Source organism: Anoplolepis gracilipes, chromosome 11, assembly GCF_047496725.1.
Source record: "Anoplolepis gracilipes chromosome 11, ASM4749672v1, whole genome shotgun sequence".
Classification (NCBI taxonomy): domain Eukaryota; kingdom Metazoa; phylum Arthropoda; class Insecta; order Hymenoptera; family Formicidae; genus Anoplolepis; species Anoplolepis gracilipes.
Genome location: NC_132980.1, coordinates 2,391,055 through 2,418,030, shown reverse-complemented (window position 1 = coordinate 2,418,030; position 26,976 = coordinate 2,391,055). Strand labels below are relative to the sequence as shown.

Here is a 26,976-nt window from a genome sequence, read left to right as displayed (position 1 = left end):
TACTTAATGTCTGTTAATTAATGACGCCTTGCGTCTGCAAGAAAGCGACTTTATTCTCGAATTTTCCGCACGAAGTCTGAGAGCGATCTGCTCCGCGTCGCGCTGGGTCGCATCTTTTATCTACGCGAATTTTGGAAAGATCTCGAAGGTTCGAGATCGAGAAAGCCATCGTTTGGTGTAAAAAATTATAAGAATATAATGGCCAAAAATTCAATAATTTATGAAATATTTCATACCTTAATTTGATATAATTTTACACAACTTTCTCCTTATAAAATATTTATTTTTCGATTATGTTGTTTCAATACTTCCACAGAATAATGAAAGAAATCCATTAAAGTAAAGAAAACATGGAAATTATACCGATATAAAGAGTGGCAGTAAGAAAGTTACATATGTCTATAAGATTTTTGACGGTGCTCACATCCTTATACATGTAATTACAAACATTTTTTACAATAAAATAAACTGCGAACTTCATTTGATTTGACTTGTTTTGTTTTTCTTTTGAACTAAACAATAAGCGGTGTCGCACTGGGCTGTTTGTTGAGTCGTTTGTTGTTGTTTGCGGCGCGTTTGTCACTAACGACAAAATTTGAACTTTAATGCCTTGCCACAGCGCTCATTAGTCTATTCTAATTAAGCCGAGCGCACTATCTTGCTGCTATTCCGAACATTTAGTGTATGATACAATCACAGTAGATACCTCCAAAAACAATTAAAAGCAATTATTGAATAAAAAAAATTTTATTTTTTTCTCTTACATTGTTGATAATATTGTATCTGTTAAGACACATGTTGACAATGAAATATTAGACAAGTCCGGTTTGTAATAATTTACATAGTGCTTCTCAGAAAAATTACATTAAAGGTTATTGATAAACAATCTTCCTCAAAGATAGTGATATTTAAATGGCACCGATATTTTTGTTCTTGGTTTATAATCTTGATTTTAATCTTAATTTCTTAGAAAAAGCGCACAAATAAAACTTCAAAGTACAAATATGCAAAAAACAAAGATGCATAATAAAAGATTTGAAGTTCGCAGTTTATTTTATTGTAAAAAATGTTTGTAATTACATATATAAGGATGTGAGCACCGTCAAAAATCTTATAGACATATGTAACTTTCTTACTGCCACTCTTTATATCGGTATAATTTCCATGTTTTCTTTACTTTAATTGATTTCTTTCATTATTCTGTGGAAGTATTGAAACAACATAATCGAAAAATAAATATTTTATAAGGAGAAAGTTGTGTAAAATTATATCAAATTAAGGTATGAAATATTTCATAAATTATTGAACTTTTGGCCATTATATTCTTATAATTTTTTACACCGAATATTACCAAAAATCATCAATCTATATAAAAAAATTATGTAGCTTCATTTAAGAAAATAAAAATAGTCTTTAAAACTCGAGAAGGTCACAAGTAAAAAAAATTATTCTATTTAATTATACACTTTATAGCAGACTCAAAACCGTGCAAATTTCACTTATTAAATGTTTTTGTAGTTTCAACCAGTTATAAGATATTTCCTAGGATGTTTATATAGTTAGACATCAAACATATAATTAAATCTAGCTAAATATAATTGTATAAAGATATGGTTATGTATAAGATCATATTGCGCCAAATTGCGAATATTATTATATAGAATCATATAAAATTACACATGTCATCAGATTTTTATATATATATAACGCAAAATATTAAGATAATTTGTAATATTTTTAGTGGCAATCGATATATCGTCAAGATACAAGAGAATTTTATTTTGTCGACTAAATTTAGAAAAAGTGTTTTTTATAAATTGCTGAAACACTCAAAGTGCGTTAATTAAATCAAGTTCTTGATGTTCTTTGATGTTCGTACTGTTCAAGGGCGTTACAAAAAAGTATGTTTTACAGAAGATTCCGCTACTTTTACATGATGAAATTTATGTTGTAAGTCGGGACTACTAAAATATTTTTATCTCGTAAACAATCTAATTTAATTAATTTTTTAAGAAAAGTAGGATATATTTTATATTTTACTGTAAAAGTAGAAAATATTTTTTATTTTACCGTAATTTTATTAAACGCACGATAATAATAATATATAATAAAATTATTTATATATTTGTTATTAAAATAAGTTTAAAAATATTTATGCAAAGCAATCGAATTTCAAATTAAGATTAAGAAAAAAGACACATGATACGAAATGAGATAATCATAAATATATATTTGAATCATATGTGTATTGATTTAAATATGCTAATTTGGAAAAAATTAGATAAACTCTTTGCACGACCTTTTGCTTTCCTATCGATATTTGTCTATACACAACTGCTACGTATTCAAATTTTTTAAAGTGGTCTATAATTTCGACAGAATCGCTTTAATAATAGTTGTATGACTGTCTTCTTACATATGAGCAGAATGAAAAGACCGATAATTTTAAGGATTTTAAATGCAAAAAAAATAAATGTGACATACGCTATTGTAATATCATTATACATAAACAGCCAAAATTTCATCAGTGTAAACATAATCCAGGTTATGAATGATGTAATAAACAGCATTATAAACATTTTCAGATATTGATAAAACCTGCAAAATATCTCTTTTATTATTTAAAATTATGATATAGTTGATTATTAAAATTGTGCTATAAAAAACATATTTTAATTGTAATACGTGCCATTCTTAAATGAATACAGCGGAATATATCTGGTAAAACTTCAAATTAACGGATTCAGTCCCAATGAACTTGACCTTGACATATATTATATTGTCAAGGTCACTTTTCTAAGTACCGTGTAAAAGGTTTTAAGCGTCGTTCGTTGTTTATTAAAAAGTTATAAACAAAAACATTTTCAGTTATTATACATATATACATATTCAGTTTACGTATTTTTCTACATATTAAATATATATATATATATATATATATATATATATATATAGTACATGCTACACGTAATGTTTTATGCGCATAATGATATTTTCCAATAAAAATATTTATAATTAACGTACTTTAACTTTAAAAAATTGTTTTTAAAAATAAAATATTAGATATACTGTGTCTTTTGTAATGTACAATAAAATATGGTTTAGTATAATACAGTATATTAAATTTATTACAATATAATAAATGTAGATACTCATATCTACTAATGCATATGCATATAGTAATAAGTATAATATATATAAGTATAATATATGTGGGATATGGGGGACAGAAAGATGTTATAAAATAAGAAAAGGATTTATTGAGGATAGAGAGTATAATATAATGGTGTACGCACAGAATGACGGTTGAACACAGACTGCCCTGAGAGACTGCACTGATTCATCGTGCTTTCTCAATATTTTAATCTGTTATAAACAATGCTAGATACTCGCACCGTACGATCTAGCCGCTAATGACGCAACGGTGAACCGATACTTTTCTGTTATAAACAATACTAGATACTTGTGTCGTATGATCTAGCCGCTATCGCTTGCAACGTCGCACGCGCGCACATAAAACTTATCTTCTAATAACAGTGCTCTGAGGAATGCAGTATGTTAAATAATGCGTTTTTAATCCTACATTTCGACCATCCTGCAAGACATTCGCCCCCGAATGTTCGCGTCACTAATCATGATTTTTCTCGATTTCCTCTTCATCTTCGCTTTCCATTTCTTCTATATCATCGAATTGCAACCAAGGCTTCATATAATCGGCTGATGTAGATGTTTCTTACGGACCTTCATGTTCGCTTACTTTTACAACAGCATAACAATTATTACGCTTTATTTTACTTATACGATACGGACCTAAAAATTTACTGCGAAATTTAAGCCCTGGTCCAAATTGAGTTTGTTTAATCGCAAAGAAGATCTCCATCCGTGTATTTTGACGCGGTTTTCCGCTTTTTGTTAAAATCTCTTAAATTTTTTTTTTGAATCGCAGCAATTTTTTCTTTAGCTTCTTGTCTGATATCATCGCGTTCTTCTTCAAACATTTGCGTCCATTCTTTTTCAATCATTTCACGAATTTGTGAATCTTCTTTTAAACGCATGTGAGTACCGAACATTAATTGAAACGGTGTCCTACCTGTGCTTCTATGTGATGTAGCATTCAAAAATTTCTGAGCAGTATCGAGAAATTTAAACCAATCTTCTGGTTTTGGAGTTGATAGCTTTGTTAAAAGAGGTATAAGGATACGATTTACTCTTTCGACTTGTCCGTTACCTCTGGGTATTCCTGTAGTAACAAGACAATGTTGGATTTTTTCGTCAGTACAATATTCTTTAAACGCATTGGACGTGAATGCTATGTCGCGATCTGATATAATCCTATGCGGGTTTCCAAATATACTTGATTGTTTACGTAAGCGATCAAGTATCTCGGCAGTATCAGTCGATTTAGTAGCATATAGCCACACAAACTTACTAAACGCGTCAATCACGACAAAAATATGACGGTAACTCTTTTTTGTGCTCGGCATTGGACCTAAGTGATCGACATGATAAATATGTAACGGAATATCTCCTTTATCAATTACATTTAAAAATCCTTCCTGTTTGCCTTGTTTTTGTTCTGCTAGAATACAACTTACACAACTCATTATGACTTTTTCGACTTTTGATCGCATATTCTTAAACCAGTAATCTCTTTGTACAAGCAGCTCTGTCTTATTAATACCAAAGTGACCTTGCTCGTGCGCCTGTCTAATTATCGAAGTCTGTAATATTTTAGGCACTACTAACAATAATTCGCCGTTTCTATCACGATACAGTAAATCATTTCTTAATATATAACTATCAACTTTATTAAGTCTTGCTAACTTGATAATTTTCTGCAGATCTTGATCTGTACTCTGAGCTTTCTTAAATCTAGCGATTAGACCGTCATTATTATTACTTATTAGTAGAGTTTCCGGAAGGGGATATCTACTTAATGCGTCTACATGCATCATGTTTCGTCCCGGTCTGTGTTGAATCTCATAATCATATTCTTCTAATGCGAGAGCCCATCGGGCTACGCGAACACATAAATCTCGTTTGTTCATCGTTAAAGCAAACGCTTTACAATCTGTAACAATTTTGAAATGAATATCCAACAGATATACTCTGAATTTTTTTAGTGACTTAATGATTGCGAGTACTTCTAACTCGTAACTAGTATATTTTTCTTCTGCTGGAGTAGTTTTTCCGCTTGCAAAGTAAACTGGATGAAAAGCATTATCTGAATAATCTTTTTGTATTAAAATCGCACCGTAACCAAATTTTGAAGCGTCTGTGTGCAATTCTGTTTCGGCACCAGTTTTATATAATCTTAAAACAGGTTTATTACTTAACACTAGTTTTAAACTTTGAAATGCGTGTTCTTCATCTTTTCCGAATCGAAATTCTACGTTATTTCTTAAAAGATTCGTTAATGGTCGCGCTATCATTGAATATTGATAAATAAATTTACGAAAGTAACTTGTAAGATCGACAAAACTTTGCACGTCTCTGATGCATTTTGGAACTGGAAATTTCATAACTGCATTAGTTTTGCATTCCGCGGGTTTTATAGTTCCATTCGTCACAATATGTCCTAAATATATAATCTCTGTTTGGATAAATTTACATTTTTGCCAGTTAACATGCAGTCCAGCTTGACTCGATACTTCTATCACACGCTTTAAATTATTAATTGCTTGCTCAATATCTTGTGAAGGTATAATTAAATCGTCCATGTAAGTTAATACGACTCCTTCAGAAATTAAATCTTTAAAGACAGCATTTATAAATTTTTGGAACACTGCAGGGGAATTGCAAAGTCCAAACGGCATTCGCATAAATTCATATTGACCTGTGGGAACAATAAAAGAAGTGTACTTCCTACTTTCTTCAGCTACTTCAACGTGAAAGAATCCGTTTTTTAAATCGAGTGTACTGAAAATTTTCGCGCCTTGTAAACGATCTAATTGATCCTCAATCAATAGTAATGGGTAATGGTCTTTTATAATTTTCTTATTCAATTTTCGGAAGTCAACACAAATTCTTGTATCACCATTTTTCTTTTTTACTAACACGACAGGACTTGCGTATTCAGAATTAGAAGGTTTTATGATACCATTATCTATCCATGTTTTTAATTGGTTATCAACTTCTTGCTTTTCCGACTGAGATAATCTACGTGGTCTTTGATAAACTGGGATATCATCTTTTAAAATTAATGTCATTTTAACATTGACTTCACGCGTTTTCTTGGGCTCATAATTTTTTGCAATGACTTCTAGTTCTTGTCGTGTGCTTTTATCGGAAACATATGAAAAATCAAATGGATTCGCGTCTTCTATTACATCAACTTTTAACACCTTAGGTAATTCTGAATTATTCGCATAAATTGATTTTTCAGGAATTTTTCGAATAGTTACCTGACCTTCTACTGCATGTAATTCTACCTGATGCAAAAAGTCAGCACCAATCAAAATTGCTTGCTTCATTATTTTATCGTCAACAACATGAAATATGATCTTATATGTTTCGCCGTCAATAATAACATTTATTTCAAAGGAACCGTACGTGCTATTGTTTAACGAGCCTAAACCGTCAAAGTTTATCTTATTATTTAAATTCGGACGACCTATTTTTTCATAACATTGTCGATTCATCAAGCTCAGATCACTACCCGTATCTATTATACTAATAAAGCATTGATTCGCAACTTCTACTTGTTTTATCTGCTTCTGTTGCAGATTTTTAGCATTTACACATGCGGCTTCTTTCTGCGCACTTACTGTCCCTCTACATGATTTCGCGATATGTCCATATTAATTGCATTTAAAGCACTTGGCACCTTTGTCTTTCGTCGGACACACTTTACCCAAATGATCTCTGCTACCGCAGTTGAAACATCTTCTTGTCTCCGTCGAACTTGTGTCTCCTCGTGTCATCTTTTTCTTTTCCTCCCACTTCGACTGCTTCGTCTTTGATTTGCCATCCTCTTTTATCGCTTCGTATTGCACGAACTTTTCTTTTAATTCACGTATTGTTTTTGCTCCATGTAATATTGTTTTATTAACTGCGTCGTCTTGAATACCTTCAATAATATATCGAATTACCGATGGCGTATCAATATTAGCTTGTGCAGCGATCTCGAGCATTTTATATATGTATGCTTGATATGATTCGTCAATTGGTTTCTTTCGCCGCGATAACTCTCGATGCACTGAATGACTGTCCACAACATTGGCAAATTCTTCTTTTAATGCGCACCGTAATTTCTTCCACGTCTTTGTGCATCTTTCATATTTTACGAACAGCTTCGCTGATCCACGAAGAAGGCGTTTCGCATATGCTACCTTCTGGGCGTCGGACCATTCGCACAATTGAGCCATTTCCTCGAAGTCTTTAGTCGATATTTTTACGTCGACCTTGTCATCTCCGTTGAACGTCTCTAAGGATCCTTCAACATCTCTGAATGTCAGTAACTGATTTATTCGAGCTTTTTTTGTTTTATTTTGTCTTCTTTCGGCAAGTGGTGCTTCATCTTCGTCACTCGAATGTGTATCACTTTCACCATCATCTTCTTGCACTTTCGTGTTTCTTCCTTGTGCGTTTTCGTTGTCACTTTCATCCTCATCGTCGTGATATTCCATTTCACCATGCTGAAGTTCGAGTTGCATAATTGGTAACAGTCTTAAGATGAGCTCATTTTTCGGTCCCGTCGTTTTCAATTTTCGTCTTTTTAATTCTTGTTTCAACTTAACCATCGTCATATTCGTGAGCTTCATATGCAGATCGTCGTTTTCTGTGCTAGCGCCTGGTTCCGACATTGTTTAAATTACGTCTTAACTTCTTAATTTTACGCCTCAAGGTCTTAACGTCTTAACGTCTTGAACTTTTTACGAACTTCTTTAAATTACGTCTTGAGATTCGTGAACGCCTTGAACTTCTTGAACTTTACGCCTTAACGTCTTAACGCCTTGAACTTTTCACGAACTTCTTTAAATTACGTCTTGAACTTCTTCAACTTCTTTTGGCACTGCACTCTAAGCCTCGATCCTGATCTCTGTCCCTATCCCGGCCTCCAAAAATATGTGGGATATGGGGGACAGAAAGATGTTATAAAATAAGAAAAGGATTTATTGAGGATATAGAGTATAATATAATGGTGTACACACAGAATGACGGTTGAATACAGACTGCCCTGAGAGACTGCACTGATTCATCGTGCTCTCCCAATATCTTAATCTGTTATAAACAATACTAGATACTCGCACCGTATGATCTAGCCGCTAATGACGCAACGGTGAACCGATACTTTTCTGTTATAAACACTGCTAGATACTCGTGTCATATGATCTAGCCGTTATCGCCTGCAACGTCGCACGCGCGCACATAAAACTTATCTTCTAATAACAGTGCTCTGAGGAATGCAGTATGTTAAATAATGCGTTTTTAATCCTACATATATATAAGTATATATATATATATATATATATATATATATATATATATATATATGTACATATACATGTAGCAGAAGAGAAATATAAATTTAAAAATAAAAACTGAAATATATAAAATTATTTATTTAGTAATATTTATGTAGTTATAAAATAATGATACACTTTGGAAAGAATTTTAAATTTTAATTATTGTAATCAACTATTCAACCATGTCACTCAGAAACGAGTTTTCTATAGCAGCCATATTACATATCTATCCCCTCCTTTTCTATCCCACCAATGTAGTACATATTTTTCGTGGTCAATTGTTAAGTTTAGTATATAAGAAAGTTAGCGGTCTAGTTATACAGAATGTCTCAAAACGATCGTATCACCTCTCGGGTGCAGGTAGAGCGGGTTAAATGGAATAGAAAAGTCCTGTATCATTTTGCGATTTTCAGAATAATTATTGAGAAATTAATTTACAAAGACCGGTAAATCCGGCGCGAGTATCAGCCCACCTGCAAAAAGAACGGCCCACCGCTAGGCCGGTCGCTAAATAATAATCGCTAATCTATTGTTCTTATCAACGCTTCTCGTCTATGCTCCTGGTAACCGCGAGGCAATGGCGCTTATTTACGCCGCGCGCGCTTAGCGACCGTCCTTAGGGCCGTCCTTCTCGCCATCCTTTTTTGCGGGAACGCTGTCTTCCCGCGCCATGATCATTGTTTTCGCTACACTGAAGTGTTTCATTATCTTTGACGGGATCGATGCAAGAGTAACTTCCTGTTGTGCGGTTGTTACACGTAGTTGTGCGTTACTGTTGGTTACATTATTATTAAAACAGTTGTTGAAATAATGAATACAGCCTTTTCTAGGTATACAACATAGTCTAAAAATGTTAACACATTTACTTATTAGTAAATATTTTATGAATATATATATGGTTGATTGGTAAAGGCCTCAAAAGAGTTCGAACTAATTGGCATCATCATTCTGTAATGGGAAATATGCGCGTTTCAGTTTATTAACATGTAAAATTTGATTTTTGTTGCCTCTCTTAATTTCATAATTAACGTCATTTATTTTGTGTATAACTTAAAATGGTCCATCATATTGATCTGTCAATTTTTTACTACCAGTTCTGATTGTTTTGTGAAGTACATAAACGTATTCTCCCAGATCTAATATTAAAGGTTTCACGCGTCTATCATAATATTGTTTCGCGGATTCTTTTGCTTTCTGGAGATTTTCCTCCGTGCACTTTTTTAAGTAGAATAATCTATCAACCAAATCTGCAAGAAATTTTCTATGTGTAATTCCCTGTCGGGGTTCGCTGAGTTTAGAGGGTAATCGTGGTTTACGACCAAAAATTAATTCGTAAGGAGATATCTTTGTCCCTTCATGATACGAGATGTTAGATGAAAACATCGCGGCATCTAGAGATGAATTCCAGTTATTTTGTTGTTGGTTAATATAAGGCTTTAAATATTCGGCTAACACGTGGTGTGAGCGTTCCAACGATCCGTTTGATTGCGGATGATAAACGCTAGTTTTAACCTGTTTCATTTTAAAGATTCTTGCAATTTCCTTCATTATTTCACCTGAGATATTACTCCCTTGATCAGACAATAATTCCTCTGGCGAGCCAAAAGTGTAGATACATTTATTAACAATTATATTAGCTATGGTTGTGCTGTTTGTGTCAGGTAATGGATACGCTGTGCAGAATTTCGTCAATTGATGCAACATAGGAGCTCTTATTTTTACACAGACTAATTTTCGTTTTTGGCAGTCTTGACATGCTTTTACATAGTTTTTAACATCTTGTTTCATATCATTCCATAAATAATATTGCTTTATTCGTTTTAAAGTTTTAGTAACACCTCTATGGCCGCCGATTTTTTGAGTTGTGTAATTCTTTAAGTATGTCTTGTTTCAAGTGTGGATCCGTAATTTCTTCATTTAAAGATTCGAGTAAAAATACTTGTATTGGTGGGTCTTTGAATAAGTATTTAATCATTTGAGTTATTTTTATTCTATTAGTAGTGTCTCCTATGGGTGCTATTGATATTATTTTTTGATTGTGTTCTATAGTATATTCTTTTAATTTGACTAAACAATTGAAAATAGTTCCTGGATGCTTGTTTATTTTCCCGCGTAATTAGACTTATTTCGATTGAATGTTTCTTTTTTATTATATCGATATTCCCTGGTGTAAGTGTTAAGTCTTCGGCTTTATTATCATTGGTTTTAGACATCGTAATTTTTGTTTTAGGAGAAGGGATTGCTTCCGTTACTAATAATCCTTTTATTTTACTCGAAGTTTGTGGGATGATATTATCTGTTTTCCATAGTGAATCATTTAATACGTGTTGTAAGAATAAACTATAAGTAGGATTTTCGTTATTACTGTTCGAAGCTTTAGCTTGTAAAACTGATATTTGAGGTATTCTAGAAAGAGCATCCGCATTAGTATTTCGTTCCCTTCTTTATATAAAACTTCGTAATCGTATTCTTCCAGTTTTAATCGCCAACGCATTAAACGAGATGACGGGTCTTTAACATTAAAAAGCCAAACTAATCGTTTATGGTCAGTAATTATTTTAAATCTTTTACCATATAAGTATGGTCGAAAATGCTTTGTTGCCCATACGATGGCTAAGGGTTCTTTTTCCGTAGTGTTGTAATTACGTTCTGCTTTATTGAGCGTTCTAGAAGCATAGACAGTTGGAAGATCATTTCCTATCTTTCCTTGTGATAAAATTGCACCGATTCCTTCATCGCTAGCATTCGTAGTTAATATAAATTCTTTATTAAGATCTGGATATTGCAAAATAGGTTCACTTGACAATAATTGTTTAATTTTTTCAAAATTTATTTGCTGTCGCATTTCCCAGTTAAATGGTATATTTTTCCTAAGACGTAAATGGATGAGTAAGCAAGCTAAAATCTTTGATAAAACGTCGGTAATAACCAACGAGGCCTAAGAATTGTCTAAGTTCTTTATGATTTCTTGGAACGGGATATTGTTTTACTGCTTGCACTTTTTCTGGATTAGGTTTTCGTCTGAAATTATATAGCCTAAATAAATCAATTCTTTTTTGAAAAATTCGCATTTATCTGGTTACAAGCTAAGACCGGCTTCTCTTAATCGTTCAAAAAGATGATTAAGTTTTTGTTTATGTTCCTCTAAAGATTCTGCATAAATGACAATATCGTCTAAATAAACAAAACAAACATTTCTTTGTAAACCTGCTAAAACAATATCCATTAAACGTTGGGATGTTGCAGGGGCATTCTTTAATCCGAAGGGCATCTTTTTATATTCAAAATGACCGTTAGGTGTGCTAAAAACTGTTTTTATTGAATCTTGCGGACTCATTGGAATTTGGTGAAAACCCGATGCTAAATCGAAACACGAAAAATATCTGGCTTTTCCTAATTGATCTAAAATGTCTGTTATATTAGGCACGGGATAAGCATCGCCGATAGTTTTATTATTTAATTTACGAAAATCTATCACTAATTTCCATCTTTTGCTACCATTAGCATCCGCTTTCTTTGATACCACCCATAATGGTGAATTAAATGGTGAAAGAGACGGTTGAATAATATCTTGTTCAAGTAATTTGTTAATTTGTTGTTTAATCTCCTCGGTGGGTATCTATATTGTTTAACGGCTATAGGAGCGTTATCCGTAGTAGGAATAGAATGTGCGATTCGATTTGTTCCTCTTAATTTGTCTCTCGGTAAATGAAATATGTCGTTATAATTTTCTATCGTAGATAATATAGAAAGTTATTCTTCTTTATTTAAGTGATTTAATCTTAGATTTTCCTTCAATAGTCTCAATCTATCTGTTAGATTATTTTAGATCACTGAATTAATTACGCACGCAGGGCTGTCCCTCGAACTCGTGTTAATTAATACTGACTCTACGTTGATTGTAGGTGTTTCGATATTCAATTCTTTTTCTGTCGTGTTAATTACATATGTATGTATATTACCGTTAGTTACTTTTACGATGCTATCTATAAGAAATACGCCGTTTGATATTTCTTGTCGATTTATTAATCCGTCATTAATATTATTTTGTTTAGCTTTAATTATACATGGGCATATGCTTCTAGCCAGTAATGTTGACATATTACTATATTCTAATAAATATACTGTATTATTTCGTATAGTAACCTAACCGTTTGTTTTTCAAAGTCTATTTTTGCATTTTCGAGACGTAAAAAGGTTGATCCGATAATTCCTTGTTCTTTCAATGGAAATTTACTCGGTTACTGCGTGAAATTCATGATTGCCGTTTTCTGAGTTTAGATATACAGTTCCGAGAGTTTGTTGTTTTTCTTCTGTTATGCCCTGTATTTCGACTTTTCTATCTTGATATACTAATGTGTCTCGGAGCAAGGCATTCACTTTAATAATGTTTTGTCAGCACCCGTATCTAATAAGAATTTGTCCGTTGGATTTCTGAGCTCACCGAAAGGGATTGAGATGACGTTTCGGGAATTTGTTCGGATTGTGTATGTTCGAGCTCTGTTTCGATCAGGTGGATCGGATTTGCACGGCTCGATGATTGGCCCTGGCGTTGCACGCCTGTCACTTGGCCTTGATAGTTTAAATTATTGTTAGGTTGTTTATTACTATTATTATGGCGATAATTATTTGAATTACCTAATCTATACCGATTATCATTACTTTGTCCGTTATTTATTTGATGTCTATTGGTTTGTACATTAAATCTATTTCCAGAATTATTGTCGAAATTTTGCACAGGATTAAATTCATGTCTATTATAATTATATTGAAAATTTGAATTTCCGTTTTGGTTCTGTGTATGAAAAATTTTTCTGCTGCATTCATTTTCAGAATGCCCGATTTTTTTACAATAATTACAAGTTATAGTTTGAACATTAGATTTATTAACTTTAAATCTTTCTGCGTGATATTGTGATTTTTGTATGAATCTGACTGCACTTTCTGTTGCTTCTTCTAATGTAATAAATTTTTGTGCTAAGAGATGTTGTCCGATATGTTTGTGTAATCCGCGCAAAAAGTTATCTATTAATTTATCAGTGGCAAAAACTCTTAATCCTGTTCTTGCTGCTGGATCAGGATAATTAGAAATTACAATAATCATTTCAGAATTTAATTTCCTTGTTTTGGTAATATAGTTTTCAATGGATTCATGTCTATTTTGCCTGAGATTATTTATTTTGAGTTCTAAATGATCAAAAGTTTTGCAATTGCCGAATTCTTTTTCCAACGCGCTACATAATTCGTCGAGATTCGTTATCGTATATAAGGATCTGACTAGTGCGGCTTCGCCTGTTAATTTTGTTTGGAGGATTGCTCTGAAAAAGAATGTTCTTTGACCGGTTCGATTAATTCGAAAATTCCTTTACAGTCGGATATAAATTGATGTGTTGGGATATTTTTGCTGTTAAAAACTGGTAAAAGTGTTAAACTATTTCGAACAGAAAAATAACTATTATTTGACGAAACAGAGGATGTACGACTGTGTAGCTCGTCTCATCTTGGTTTTGCGTAAAATCTGCCGCTTGATCGTTCATGATTATCGATTTTTCCTTAATGTAAATTTAAATTCTAAGCTGCTGTTTCTTAAACTACTATTTTCTAAACTACCTTCTTCGGAACTATCTGTATTATAATGTTTTAGGATTTCTGTAGTTTATTAGCTTACAGTAATACGGCGTATAACATCATTGCTGGGGGCTGGAGGATGTTTGACGCTGCTCCAAGATGCTGTTGACTCGAAGTCCGATGAAGTAGCCCTTTTACGTGTCGGCCGTCCACGGAGTTTCGTTGTTTTGTCAGGAAGGTTCCGGGATGCTTCGTCTTCTTCTTCGCTCGTTGTATTTCCCGCAGCGTCTGCCTGACCTTTTACCTTGTATATTAAGCAGTGATTTGCCAAGGTTTTATCGGTGGGTAGACCACGAAATTATTGCACCTATTGCTAAACAGGAACAGTTAGCGTTAGTCTTCGGTCTTCTACCTCAATGTTGCGCTGTACGGCTTTTAAGGTTTTCTCGAATTCAGACTTCTCCGCTCGTATTCTTCTTTTGTGCTTTATTTCCACTTCGTACTTTACGTAAATAACGAAGTGTTGGTAACGATTTGTCTTCTGGATAACTGGTACCGCTGCCACCAATTATTATGTGCTAAACGCGACGTAATGAATAAAAAGGTACAATTATCTGGTTACAAGACTTTACTTGGCGCAATGTTACAAGTCGAAGGTGTTTTCTCTTCGACTGACGATTTAGAACTAACTACCTTTTATATCGCAGGACCTTCATTCTCGGAGGTCCTCACATGCAGATAAAGTCGTGTGGCATCTCGAAGTGATGCGTTTATCGCTTACTGAAAGAGATATCTCGCGAAGAGCTATTAAGAGTGTCCTATAGCTTATGCATATCTAGCGTGAGAAACTGCTGTCTCTTAATAAGATATCTATTCATGAAATATTTGCGTGAAAAAAGTTGCGGTACGTAACAGTACGCAATGGCGGATAAACCACATGACTCATCAATGGCCAATCAAATTCTATTCGGGATTGGCGATTCTTTGATTATAGGACTCTACTCCATCTATTGCTCTCTCACTTTTGTGTCAACGTGTATTTGTCTCACGGCTGGCGCAGTCTGTTATATAAGTTTATGGGTCCAATAGAATACGAGAAAATGATTATTTTGTGGTTATAAGGTAAAAATTATAATCAAAAGAGTTTCTCAATATATTTTTCGGCATAAGTTGAATTGAGATTTTACATTAAAACTTCCACGCAGTATTGTCAGCCTTTGTAATTTCCACATTCTCAAGTTTTATCACATTTATTTATGTGGGAGGGCATGAAGGACGGGGCTTCGCTGAGCGAAGTGTCCCTTGTTCTCTTCCACCTGCACGTTTTTTTTAGCATGTATTTTCTATGTACATACTAGAAAGTACATGCTAGAAAAGAAGATTTAGGTGGGAGTGGGGCCCCGCATGCACTCCCACATAAATATATATATCTAACAAAACTTGAGAGTGTGGAAACTACAAAAACTGACAGTACTGCGTGGAAGTTTCAATGTAAAACTCTTAATTCAATCCATGTTCGAAAAACGTATTGAGAAACTTTTCTCTTTTTATAATTTTCACCTTATAGCTACAAATAATCGTTTATTATGCTGTACTATTCCCGTATTTACTATTTTCATATTCTGTTGGATCATTATGCAGTTCTACATGAGTTTTCAGCACATATAATGTGCAAAAGATACATACAATAACTGAAACTTTTTTTGTTCATAACTTTTTAATAAATAATAAGCGACGGCTAAAACCTTTTGAACGTTACTCAGGACAGTGATCTCGACAACATATGTCAAGGTCATCGAAGTCGAGTCCGTTAATCTAAAGTTTTACCATATATTTTATTAACAAGATAGACTATATATCAATATAAAGATGTTTATGTACGAACCATCTTTTGTTTTCATTAAAACATCGACTCTCTGAATCTCTAAAACGGCAAGTTGTGTCCTTCTCGAGACGTTTCATCTTAAATGTTGTATAAATGGATAAACAAAGACTACTAAAAATACAAATACTGTGGGGTCCGTAATTATACAACAGATCCGCCGCTCTGGCTGAAATAAAAAATAAACTTTTTAAGTTATATCATATGTTACGAGTTTACAAAAAAACTATATTTTTACTTTCAACATAAATTATTAGATAAAGGAATTATAATCTAATGTATTATTAAAAGAATTAGAATAACTGCAACACTTACTGTTATACCAACACATGTTTTTAGTGATAATAAATTCCGGTCGGATCATATTTTTTGGCAAGTTGGGAACAAACTCCATAATGATGTTGATGATAATGAGAATAAAGGGACCTCCCCAACCAAGGATGGAATATATTAACTTCTTTTTTCCTTGTTGACTCGCATTTTTTTGTAACGATCGAAAATCTCTGCAAAGCGCAATTTATACTTTAAAATTAATGACAAATAAAAAAATTTAGAATATAAATGTACATTAAAATGCACATGCTTTTGATTAAGGTGCATAAAAGTCTGTCTTATGCGTTAGCTATAAAAAATAATTTACGTTACACAATGTCTTGACACGTTAAGTTATCATATATTTACATATATGTATATTGACATTTAATTATTATGATATTAATTTTGATTTAACAGAACGTTGGATTGAAAAACTAGAAATCAACTTTTGTTAAAAAACTTGTCTTGTATAGTAATATATAAAAGAGACTAAATATGCATAAAAAGTTATATCTCAACAACTTTATCGCTACTTACAGGGCTACCTCTCGAACCTGAAAATTCTCATTTTAATGAAACTTTATACAAACATAGAAGAGGCAAAGAGATGAGTTTAGAAATTTCAGTTGCTTCCCAAAAACGATTCTAAGAAACAAAACCACTCTTATACATACTATGTAGAAAGGTTTTTCATTTTCTCGATATATCTCAAAAATTATTTGAGATATTAAAAAATGTTTCACACAAAATATCCATAGTTTCATACAAAAATCTCTTAACTACATTAATAAAATTTAAAAAAATAATTTAATAGTTTCAATATTTTTTAGAAATTTTTAAAAATTATTATTCTTTTTAAAAGTAGAAAAATTTTTCAGGATCGGAAAGTTCTCTTGTTTGAAATGTTGTAGGGAATGTTGTTTTAAATAATTTCCCGCAAGAATTAATTGAGATATGACATTGGTTAAGAAATATAACAAAATAAAAATTTATATTTAACAGTAAAATAGTTAATAAAACGGTCAGTAAATCGCATGAGAAACGTATCCGATTTCTAATGCGTCGAGTATGTATATTTTCTTTTAATAAAGGAGAGATCATTGAATAAAGAATATAAAGAAGGATAATGTAGGTGGTGGGGGTTGCGAAGGATGTGACGTCATAAACTAGACTGAAATCGACTATCTATCGATAGTTGCTTTATATTGTAATGATGACGTATAATATATCCCGTATATCTCACTCGAATAGATTATGGCTGTGCTGTATGTTGTACATACATGTTATTTGCGTTCATTTTTTTATTATTATATATACCAAATTTTATTAAAGTGAATAATTTTGAAAAAAATGGTTAGTTGCTGTTTCTGTGGAACAACAAGAAAAAAGGATGTTCAGAAACATTTAAAATAAACATTTAACATAAACATTAACGTCAATTATCGATTTCAATGAAAAAATTTTGAATTTTGATCAGGTCGTTATTTATTTTATTTTGATTTAAATATTTAGATGTCTGTTTTGTTTTGTTGATCTTGGTTTTTACTTATTGACAAAGGTGCCTTTTCCCGACATGTTTACTAGTCATTAGTTGAACTTGTCACGCCAGTACCGATGACGATTATTAACTCTAAAATGTCTAACCGAGCTGGCGTTTGTGACCATAAGTTAAAACAAAATTTGATCACCATACGTATTCAAGTAGTGTAAATAAGTCAAAAATAAATTAAAATTTGCGTAGATATGGTTGATTGGTATTACGGTTGTCTAATTAGCACTTGATTTATGAAAAATTCATAGTGGAGGATTGCCGACTAACGACTGTTTGTTAACATTATCTTTACGGTCATCTTTTCGGTTGGTTTGATTGGACATGAACACCGTTTGAAAATAATTTAATCTGTAACATTACTTTGTATTTCCGTTTTAAATTTCTGACTGATTGCGTGAAAGAACTTATATTTTGTATGGTTAACTTAATTAGTTGTTAAACTTGAAGAGGATCCGGATATTCGATCAAAACGTCATTTTGTTTATTATTGTTAAAAGCATTACCGTTTTAATTTTAAGTATTATTATCATCAATACAAGTTAGTTACTTCTCGTATTAGGTATTAATAAATTTCATCATTACATTTAAATTTTAATTTACAATTGCTCCTTAAGCCCCTTTTTATTCACATTTGATAAAGATTATATTTTACCTATACATATACATTATTAATATATATTTTCCTTTTATATTTTGTAATCTACTATGTCGTTATAATGTTTATGATGCATATCTTATCATAAATAAATAAATAACGTCAATCATGAATAATCAGTTTCAATACTCTCAATTATATGTCATTAATACATATACACACATAAAATTTATATAATTATCCATTAATAAGTTTATATATATTACTTTATATATAAATTTAACAATATTAATAACCACAGAACACGCATACTTCATAAAAGTTTTTGATTCTTTTAATTATATATATTTTCAAGCCTTCAAGATTGCCGCCATTGTGCTCGGTGACGTTCTAATGACGCAATATGTGATGTAATATCTGACGTATTATTACGTCATATACTAGATCTAGTTTGACTATCGATATTCACTAGATATCGCAATCATATCGCATCATGATCTTTCCTTTTATTCTTTATTCAATGGGACAGACGCAGAAAAAACAATAGAATTCAGCAGCAGAGTGATCAAATCGCTAACAGAGAGAGCTCAATTGTTTCGGCGTCGCTGGAGCCGTCTGCGCAGCGTTGTGCGGCACGGTACAGCGCGGCGTTGCGTTCATAAATTTTATTTTTTTTAACCATGTTGCACCACTTTGATCTATTTGCAAAAATATATGTAAAAATAGATAATTCAAAACTGTTTTTGTAAAAATATAGTAGGTGTCACTCAAAAATGCCTCCCTAAAAAAAATTTAAAAAGAATTCAAACATTTTTTTTACTAATCTTTTTTTGTCAGAAAAACTTTTTAATTTTTTTAAACAATTGTTTCATTGATCACATACAACGCGCCAATACTTTCGATACATATAATATTATTGATAATATATATTATATAATATTACTCACAGCATATATAATATTTTTAACAGTAAAAATATTTTTTTATTGGAATAAGAAGAAACGAGAAAAATAATAAACTATATGTGTATAAACATATTTTATATTACATGTGCATGTAAAGTGGTCTAGTACGCATCTTTTTTCTGCACGAAGAGTAGCCAAGTGCACACGGAACAGAAAACGTACAGGCAACATAGATTAACAGTGCCACAATCTTTTTTCCGCACTCTTTTCCGCATACTTTTCTGTATCCTCCTAATGCCATCTCATAGATCGCACAAGAAATAACTGGCAGAATTAGGCCGGTTCTACAATAGCTGTCGTAAGTCGGATGTCGAAAGAGTTGACCAATCACAGTTGACTTTAGAGAAGAATAATCGAATATGATTGGTCAAATTTTACGACAGCTATTGTAGAACCGGCCTTACCGGCACTTCGTTGCCTTCGCAAACCTAACCTAACTTATCATTTCTAGCACCGACGAGATGAGGGCGCTGCGAAATTCATTGAGTAAAGACGTGTGTTTGAACGACTGCAATATTTTGGTTTATTTTCTGGGTAAAAGATACAAATTTTGGATCAGCTTGAGGTTGGGTTAGTCATTGTCTTGGTGGTCAAAATTAACACGGTTGAGCAGGATTTTGTGGGAAAAAGATAAAAATAGGCCGCTGTGGCTATAGGTCGGGAAGCGGGGGGAAGGGGGGTATATGAGGTTGAGCAAGATGGTGGGATAGATGAGAGGGAAAAAGCAAAGGAACAAGATGATACTGATAGGTTAGAATAAACGTTTTATAGTGCGAGATAGAAAGTTATATCGGTATAAGGAAACGTATGTCTTAAAACAAATGCAAAGTATGGGTAAGTCAAAGAAAAAAACGCTAACTGAAGGCGCCAAATTGAAAAAGGCTAGAACAGCGAGCTGTGATAAAGAAAACAATTTTAACACAAATAGAGTTAGTTTAGATGCAGATAAGGATATGCAGATATTTTCGGTAATGGAGGGAAGCGAAAAAGAGACTGGAAAGAGTGAAGCCAATCAGATAAATGAAATGGCTAGTGAGAAGGTGATAGGAACAAGTAGAAGCATGCTACTTGAATCTGATATTAATACTAATCAGCATAAATGTAGTCAGAGTAAAGAAAATAAAGAGAATGGAAAAAAAGAGAATAGAGAGAATAGAGATAGAATGATTCTTGTGAATGGGGTCATGCAATATGAAGATAAGGCAAAGGAGAGAAATGTAGACGAAAATAAAAATAAATTTTTTAGATTTAAAGGGGGATCATAAAGGAAGTTTCATATTAATTGCAAGTATTAGGAAAGAAAAAATAGTTAAGGGTAAAGTAGGTAATGTAGTTAGGATAGCAACTAAAATTATGGCTATTAGTAACAAGATTATTAAGATCAATCACTTAGGATATAATAGAAGCGACATACACATTAAAGATGCTTTTACTGCCAATAAGATTCTTGATTTGAAGGAAAATGACATAGAATATTATGTCCCGGGAAAAGCTAAGAGGACAAGAGGATTACTAATTGACTGAGACAGTGAATTACCGTTACATGAATTATATGAGACTATGACTGAGGTGGAAAGGAGAGGAATTATACAAATAGAAAGACTAAAGAAGAGGATCTATAAGCTATAACAAGAAAAAGCAGGAGAGCTTGATGATCGATACTAATAATTTTGTTCTGACATGGGAAGGTAATGCTAGACCAGACAAGGTAAGCTTGTGCGGTGGGATGCTGTCACTGAGAATGAGGCCATTTGTTGAGGCGGTAAGACAATAAGTTTTAATTGTTATAAATTTGGACATGTAAAAGCAGTTTGCAGGGCTAAACAGAGATACATTGTGTGTGGAGAAGAAGGGATACATGGAAAATGCGAGAAATCCTTGAGGTGTGCGAACTATGGAAAAGCACATAAATCAATGGATAGAAGGTGCAACGTGTATCAATATAACATGGAACTGAAAAAAGTTATGGCGGAAAATAATGCATTACTAAGAGAGGCGAAAGAGTTAATTAAGATAGATAACTCAAAAAAATTGTCAAGTATCACAAGCATAAGCTCATGGCCGGAAATAAAGACTAGAAATAATTTAACTTTTGAGGATACAAAAAAAAGAATAATTGATACAACAGGAATACAAAGGGGGAGTGGAAAAGCAATGTATTCAGAAGGTGCTCACACGGATGCAATTTCAACGATGTATTTAATTTAGAATCATTAATGTCAATTAAAGTGTTCTTGAAATAAGAAATTGCTCCTTAATTATTGAGCTTGGCTCCTATTGCTTTTTATCTCTCAATTTATTATTAATAATACAGAGCCTCTTTCTTTAGAATTTATTATTACGTTGGCTGAAACATGCAATCCACGATACAATTTTTCCAATATATTAAACAACAATTTAACAATTACGCAGTAAAAGCATTGAAGTCATGAATAAAGTTTCAGAAATTACTGATTAAAAATAGACTCAAGGTTGAGTTTTTGAACAAATGTAAAAGACATAACATTTTTCCTCAACACATAGACAACATATTTTATAGATTTGACAACAGGTTTTTCTTTAGTCATAAATCAACAAATGCTTTTAGACGACAAAAATGTAATTTTATTAAAAGATTAATTAACATTAAAATCTGCGATACACACTCATATATTAGATATATAAGAACTCAAATATTTGAATTTTCACAATGTATTTACAAAAACATCCCGGTGTCTATTTGCAATACATTCTTCCATAAACAAAACAAATTTTTAGGCGTTTTTTACAAAATAGAACAAAAAAAATTAAATAAAAAATTTGAACATTCAGTAACTAAACAACAGAGGAAGGGGGAAAAGATGGCAGATAGAGAGGACGGGCGAGATGAGAGATCGGAGAAGTTTCTGAAATTTTAAAAGGATAGGGAAAGTAGAGAGTGGAAAAGAAGGGCAGATGGGAAAGTGAAGGGTTAGTGTTGTATGGGAAAGTGGAGTGAAGGAGAAGGATACGCAGAGAAGAAAAATATAAGGACGGGAAAATTGGAGCGAGAAGATGGAAGAGGAGATGACATGGCAAAATTGGGATGTGAAGGAATGAGAGGCTGAGTGGAGCGAGGAGGAGAGGAGCGGACTCTAGAAGACGGAAGAACGTTGGTGGAGAAGTGTATGAAGAATTGGGGAGAGGTGAGACAGAAGGAAAGTGAAAAGGAAAGTGGAAATGGTCGAGAATAAGAATGGAAGCAAGGAGAGAGGAGGGGAAAGGTGGAACGTGGCAAGACAGGAGAGCGGCGAGCAGGTGCGGCGCGACAGGGCGAAGGAGTAAAGGGAGTCAACGGTAGATGGCGGGCAGAGTATGATTGCGCGCAAAAAGCGAGGAAGGAAGATCGAGAAATCGATAGAATAGAGGATGTCACGGAGAGAGCGATTCGAGACGGTATAGCAGATAGGAACGGGGAACACGATGAAAGGAGTCAGGTTAAAGGAAAGGCGACAAGAAAGACGAAGGGAAGATGGGACTGGAAGGACAGGAAGAACAGAGCAGAGAAAGGGGAGAAGAAGGAAAGTGGAAATAAAGAGGAAAAGTCAAGGAGAGATTGAGGAATCAAGATAGATGAGGATCGAAATGAAGGAGATGATGGAGTACAGATGGAGAGAGATGTAGGAGGTGACAGGTGGAGGTTATGTACGAGTATCAGATAGGCAGAGAGAAGGGAAATCAAGTGAGGAGAAGCGCAGAGGGAAGATAGAAGGGAAGAGGTGTAATAGAGGAAGAAGAGGAAAGAAGATGGAGGAAGTGAGACTACTGAGGAGAAGGAGATGAAAGAGTGTCTTGGGGAGATCGTAGTGGTGATGAAGAGGATGTGGACAGAGAAGAAGAGAGAGAGAGAAGAAGATTGGAGAGAGAGGAAGAAAAGGACAGAGGACCAAAGATGAAAAGACGGAGAAAGCGGGAGGAAACTGAGAAAAGAGGAAAGAAGAAAGAAGAAGGGAAGCATAAGAAAGGGGAGGGGAGAAGAGAAAGGACAGAGAGAGAAGGTGGATCGGAGAGAGGGAGAAGGGACCAGTATGTAAGGTCAAAAAGGGCCAGGCACGGAGAGGAAAGGGAAGGGAGTAGACTAAGAAAGGAGAGGCAGATGTTATGGGGAGGGAGGTGGAAGATAAGGGCGTAATATTGTTGATAACGACAGGATAGGTGAACGGGTAGAGGAGAAAGGGCGAGAGGGAGAGAGAGCGAGAGAAAGTGGAAAAGAGTGAGAAAGTGAGAGAGAAAGTGAGAGAGAGAGAGGGAGAAAGAGAAGGAGAATGGGATATGAGAGAGAGGCTTCTTGTAGAGAAGTGGGTAGCAAAGGGAGAAGGGGAAGGTCGGAAGGGAGAAAGGAAAGGGAAGGGACGCGGGGTAGGAAGGAAAATGACATGTGAGGTCGTATAATGACCAGGCTCGCGGAGGAAAGGAAGGAAGGTATATAGCAAGAGGAGGCAAGAGAACAAAGGGGATAGAGAGAAAGGAGAGAAAGGGAAATAGAGAGAGAGAGAGAGAGAGTGAGAGTGAGGGTGAGAGAGTGAGAGCGGAGGAATTATGTTTTCTGTAAGAAACGAGGTATATTGTAAAAGTGCGGAGAGAGCAGAAGGGGAGTCAAAGGGGAGAAGGAAAGAGAGGAAGAGGAGGGAAGGTAGTGAAGGATAAAGGGACAGAGAGGAAGGAGCGGACAAAGTAGAAAAAGAGCCGAAGGAAGGAGGAAAGAGGAAAGAAGAGAGAAGAGGGAAAGAATCAAGAAAGGGGAAAGAGGATGAGAAGAGGGATAGAGAGATAAGAGGGAAAGGGTGGATTGTGAGGAGAGGAGAGGGGAATAGTGTTGTAAGGTCGTACTATGACCAGGAAAGGAAAGGGTAGGGGGCAGGTGTCAAGAGGAGATGAGGGAATAATGGGGAGCTGGGAACGAAGGACAGGAGACTAATAGTGAAAATAATTTTGTATATAGGTAAACGTAAGGGATGCTGTATGAGTGCGAGAGTGAGGGAGAAGGTGAGAGGAGGCGGGTGTGTGTGCGAACCTCGGGGGGCGAGGGGGCTGGGGATCAGCCACTGGGGCCCCCGAGGGGGGGTATGTTAAGAGAAATAGGTTAAGTGACTGTGGATGTAGATGTAAAAGATTGTAACCCTAAGAGGATCGATTGAATAAACTACTACTACTACTACTACAGTAACCAAACAACAATGTATGCGATTAGAAAATATAAAACCGATTAATTATTATTATTGCCAAAACAACCATGACCTGTCTTTCACTTTCAACAAGTTTCCTAAAGAAAACAATAAGAATTGTACCAACACTATGATTAACATTGAACCAATGACATTTCAGAATAACAATCAAACTATCTCAAACATTAAAAAAAATTGGTTCATGAATTTATCATCCGAAGAAATTCCAGAGGATGTCCAATCCTTTTTACAATTAGGCAACAATTTTAACTTATCAAAAAACAACACGATTAAAATAATAATAGAATGCATAAAGGATGTTGAGAATAATTTGAAAAAACTTCCTGCAGATATACGTATGATAGTTAGGGACAAAGCCAGAAAAACAATAACAAAACTAAAATATTACCGATACCCGAAAAGCTTGAAGATTAAAGAAATAGAAAAGTTAGCTGGATCCATGAAAAGATTCCTTAATAATAATAATGACATAATTTTCACAAGAGCGGACAAGAGCAACGTCACTGTAGCTTTAGATAGGAAAACTTACATAAACAAAATAGAAGAAATACTTAGTGAAGAGAGACCTATTTCGAGGTTAAAAAGACCCTTCAAAAAAAACTAACCACCGCATTACTCACCATTTTAAAAAAATGGAGAGACAAAGGCTACATATCGCTTGAAAAATATAAATATCTGTATAACAGCGATGGAATATTACCGCGAGCATACGGACTTCCCAAAGTTCACAAAGAGAATCATTCATATAGAATAATAGTTTCGTCAACTAACAGCACATTACACAAATTTGCCTCTTACACAGCATCATGGTAGAAAATTTTCCAGTTGCCAGTAGTCAGATTACAAATAGTTTGGAATTAACTCGTAAATTACAGAATAAGTACATAGACAATAAATGCACTTTAATATCGTTAGACGTAGTTTCTTTGTTCATCAACACTCCATTGGATTTAGTGTTGTCCAGCATATCAAAAAGGTAGCAATACCTGTCTGGTATGTTGGACGGAATAAGAATTTTTATCTGGAATAAAATTAGTACTTGTCTCCTCATTTTTTACTTTTAATGAATACAATTATAGACAAACATTCGGAACACCGATGGGCTCTCCACTTTCTCCCATAATTGCGGATATAGTATTACAAGACATAGAAGAAAATGTACTTAAAAAATTGACGTTTATTCCGACAATTTATTATAGATATGTACACGACATTGTACTCACAGTTCCACAAACAGAAATTAATAACACGTTACATATATTCAATTCATATCACAATAGAATAAAATTCACACTAGAAATCGAGATTAATAACAGAATTAACTTTCTAGAACTAACTATGATAATAAAAAACAACACAAATATTTGTGATTGGTACCATAAACCTACTTTTTCGGGCAAATATCTAAATTTCTTGTCACAACATCCACTAAGCCAAAAAAAAGGTACAGTCATTACACTGACAGACAAAGCAATGTTACTTTCATACCATACATTCCACACAAAAAACATAATAACAATTATTAATATACTGTTAGCTAATAATTATCCAATTGAATTTATCTTCCAAAACATCTGTAACCGTATAAAATATTATATCAATAAATCAAATACAAATAACAGTAATAGACAAATAATGAGCACGGAAAAAAACATCTCCTTTTTTACCATCCCATACATCCCTATTATGGCAGAACAATTTAGAAATGTAATTGCAAACACTGGCGTTAAGGGGTTACACCACATTGACATTTTCAAAAAATCTAATTTTTTTTGCTTAAAATATTCCTTATAGTCTTAAAAATGATATATATTAGACCTGACTTCGAAATCGCAAAGGAAAATGATGTTTCGAGTGAGTATAGTGAAGCGCGTCATCGTGTTGCGCTACATCGTGTAAGCGGCTTATTGAAAGAGCCTGTTACCTGCAAAGAGACATTTATTCTTATGAATTTTTTTTGTACCTGTAGATGGCTCAACCAAAATTTTGATAGTTATTTTATACACGAGGTCAGTTGTAGAACGAACAGACGCTAAACGACGCTCAGCGTCAAAAATTGTTACGAAAAACTTTAAACGCGTTTTTCTCGAAACAGCATTTTACGAAACGGCGGGCAGCATAACTTCGCCAATTTTTATCCGATCGACTTAAATTTCAGATCTTTATTTCAACATTATCTAGGACTGTACGTAGGATTTTTGCGATATCTTAAAAATTCTCGCCGCTATCGCTTTATTTCATTAAAATTTTTGAAGCTAAAAATGACTTTTTTCAAATCGTTACCATTTTAACCAAAATGCATATTTCTCAAAACGACTATGTACATCCCTAGTTTTGAATATGTAGAAAATAAATATTTTTATTTTTTTGTTCTAAGACTAACCACTGCTGAGTAATCGTGTCCGCCGTTTTGCATGTCGATCAAAA

General features: G+C 33.7%; 1 protein-coding gene across 8 annotated transcripts in view; it reads right to left on the bottom strand.

Annotated features, from left to right (window-relative positions):
• LOC140671013 (G-protein coupled receptor Mth-like) overlaps window positions 1-26,976 on the bottom strand; it is a 108,275-nt gene that overhangs the window by 64,310 nt on the left and 16,989 nt on the right. For 4 of the 8 annotated variants that reach the window (XM_072901998.1, XM_072901997.1, XM_072901994.1 and 1 more), the window contains exons 3-4: window positions 16,234-16,421; window positions 15,922-16,087 (exon numbers count right to left, since the gene is read on the bottom strand). In XM_072901998.1, coding sequence (XP_072758099.1) covers window positions 15,922-16,087; window positions 16,234-16,421 — 354 coding nt within the window. Of the gene's footprint in view, window positions 1-381; window positions 2,599-8,585; window positions 15,098-15,832; window positions 15,852-15,921; window positions 16,088-16,233; window positions 16,422-26,976 lie in introns of those variants that run through there. The other 4 variants (XM_072901992.1, XM_072901995.1, XM_072901996.1 and 1 more) reach the window with 4 other exon arrangements.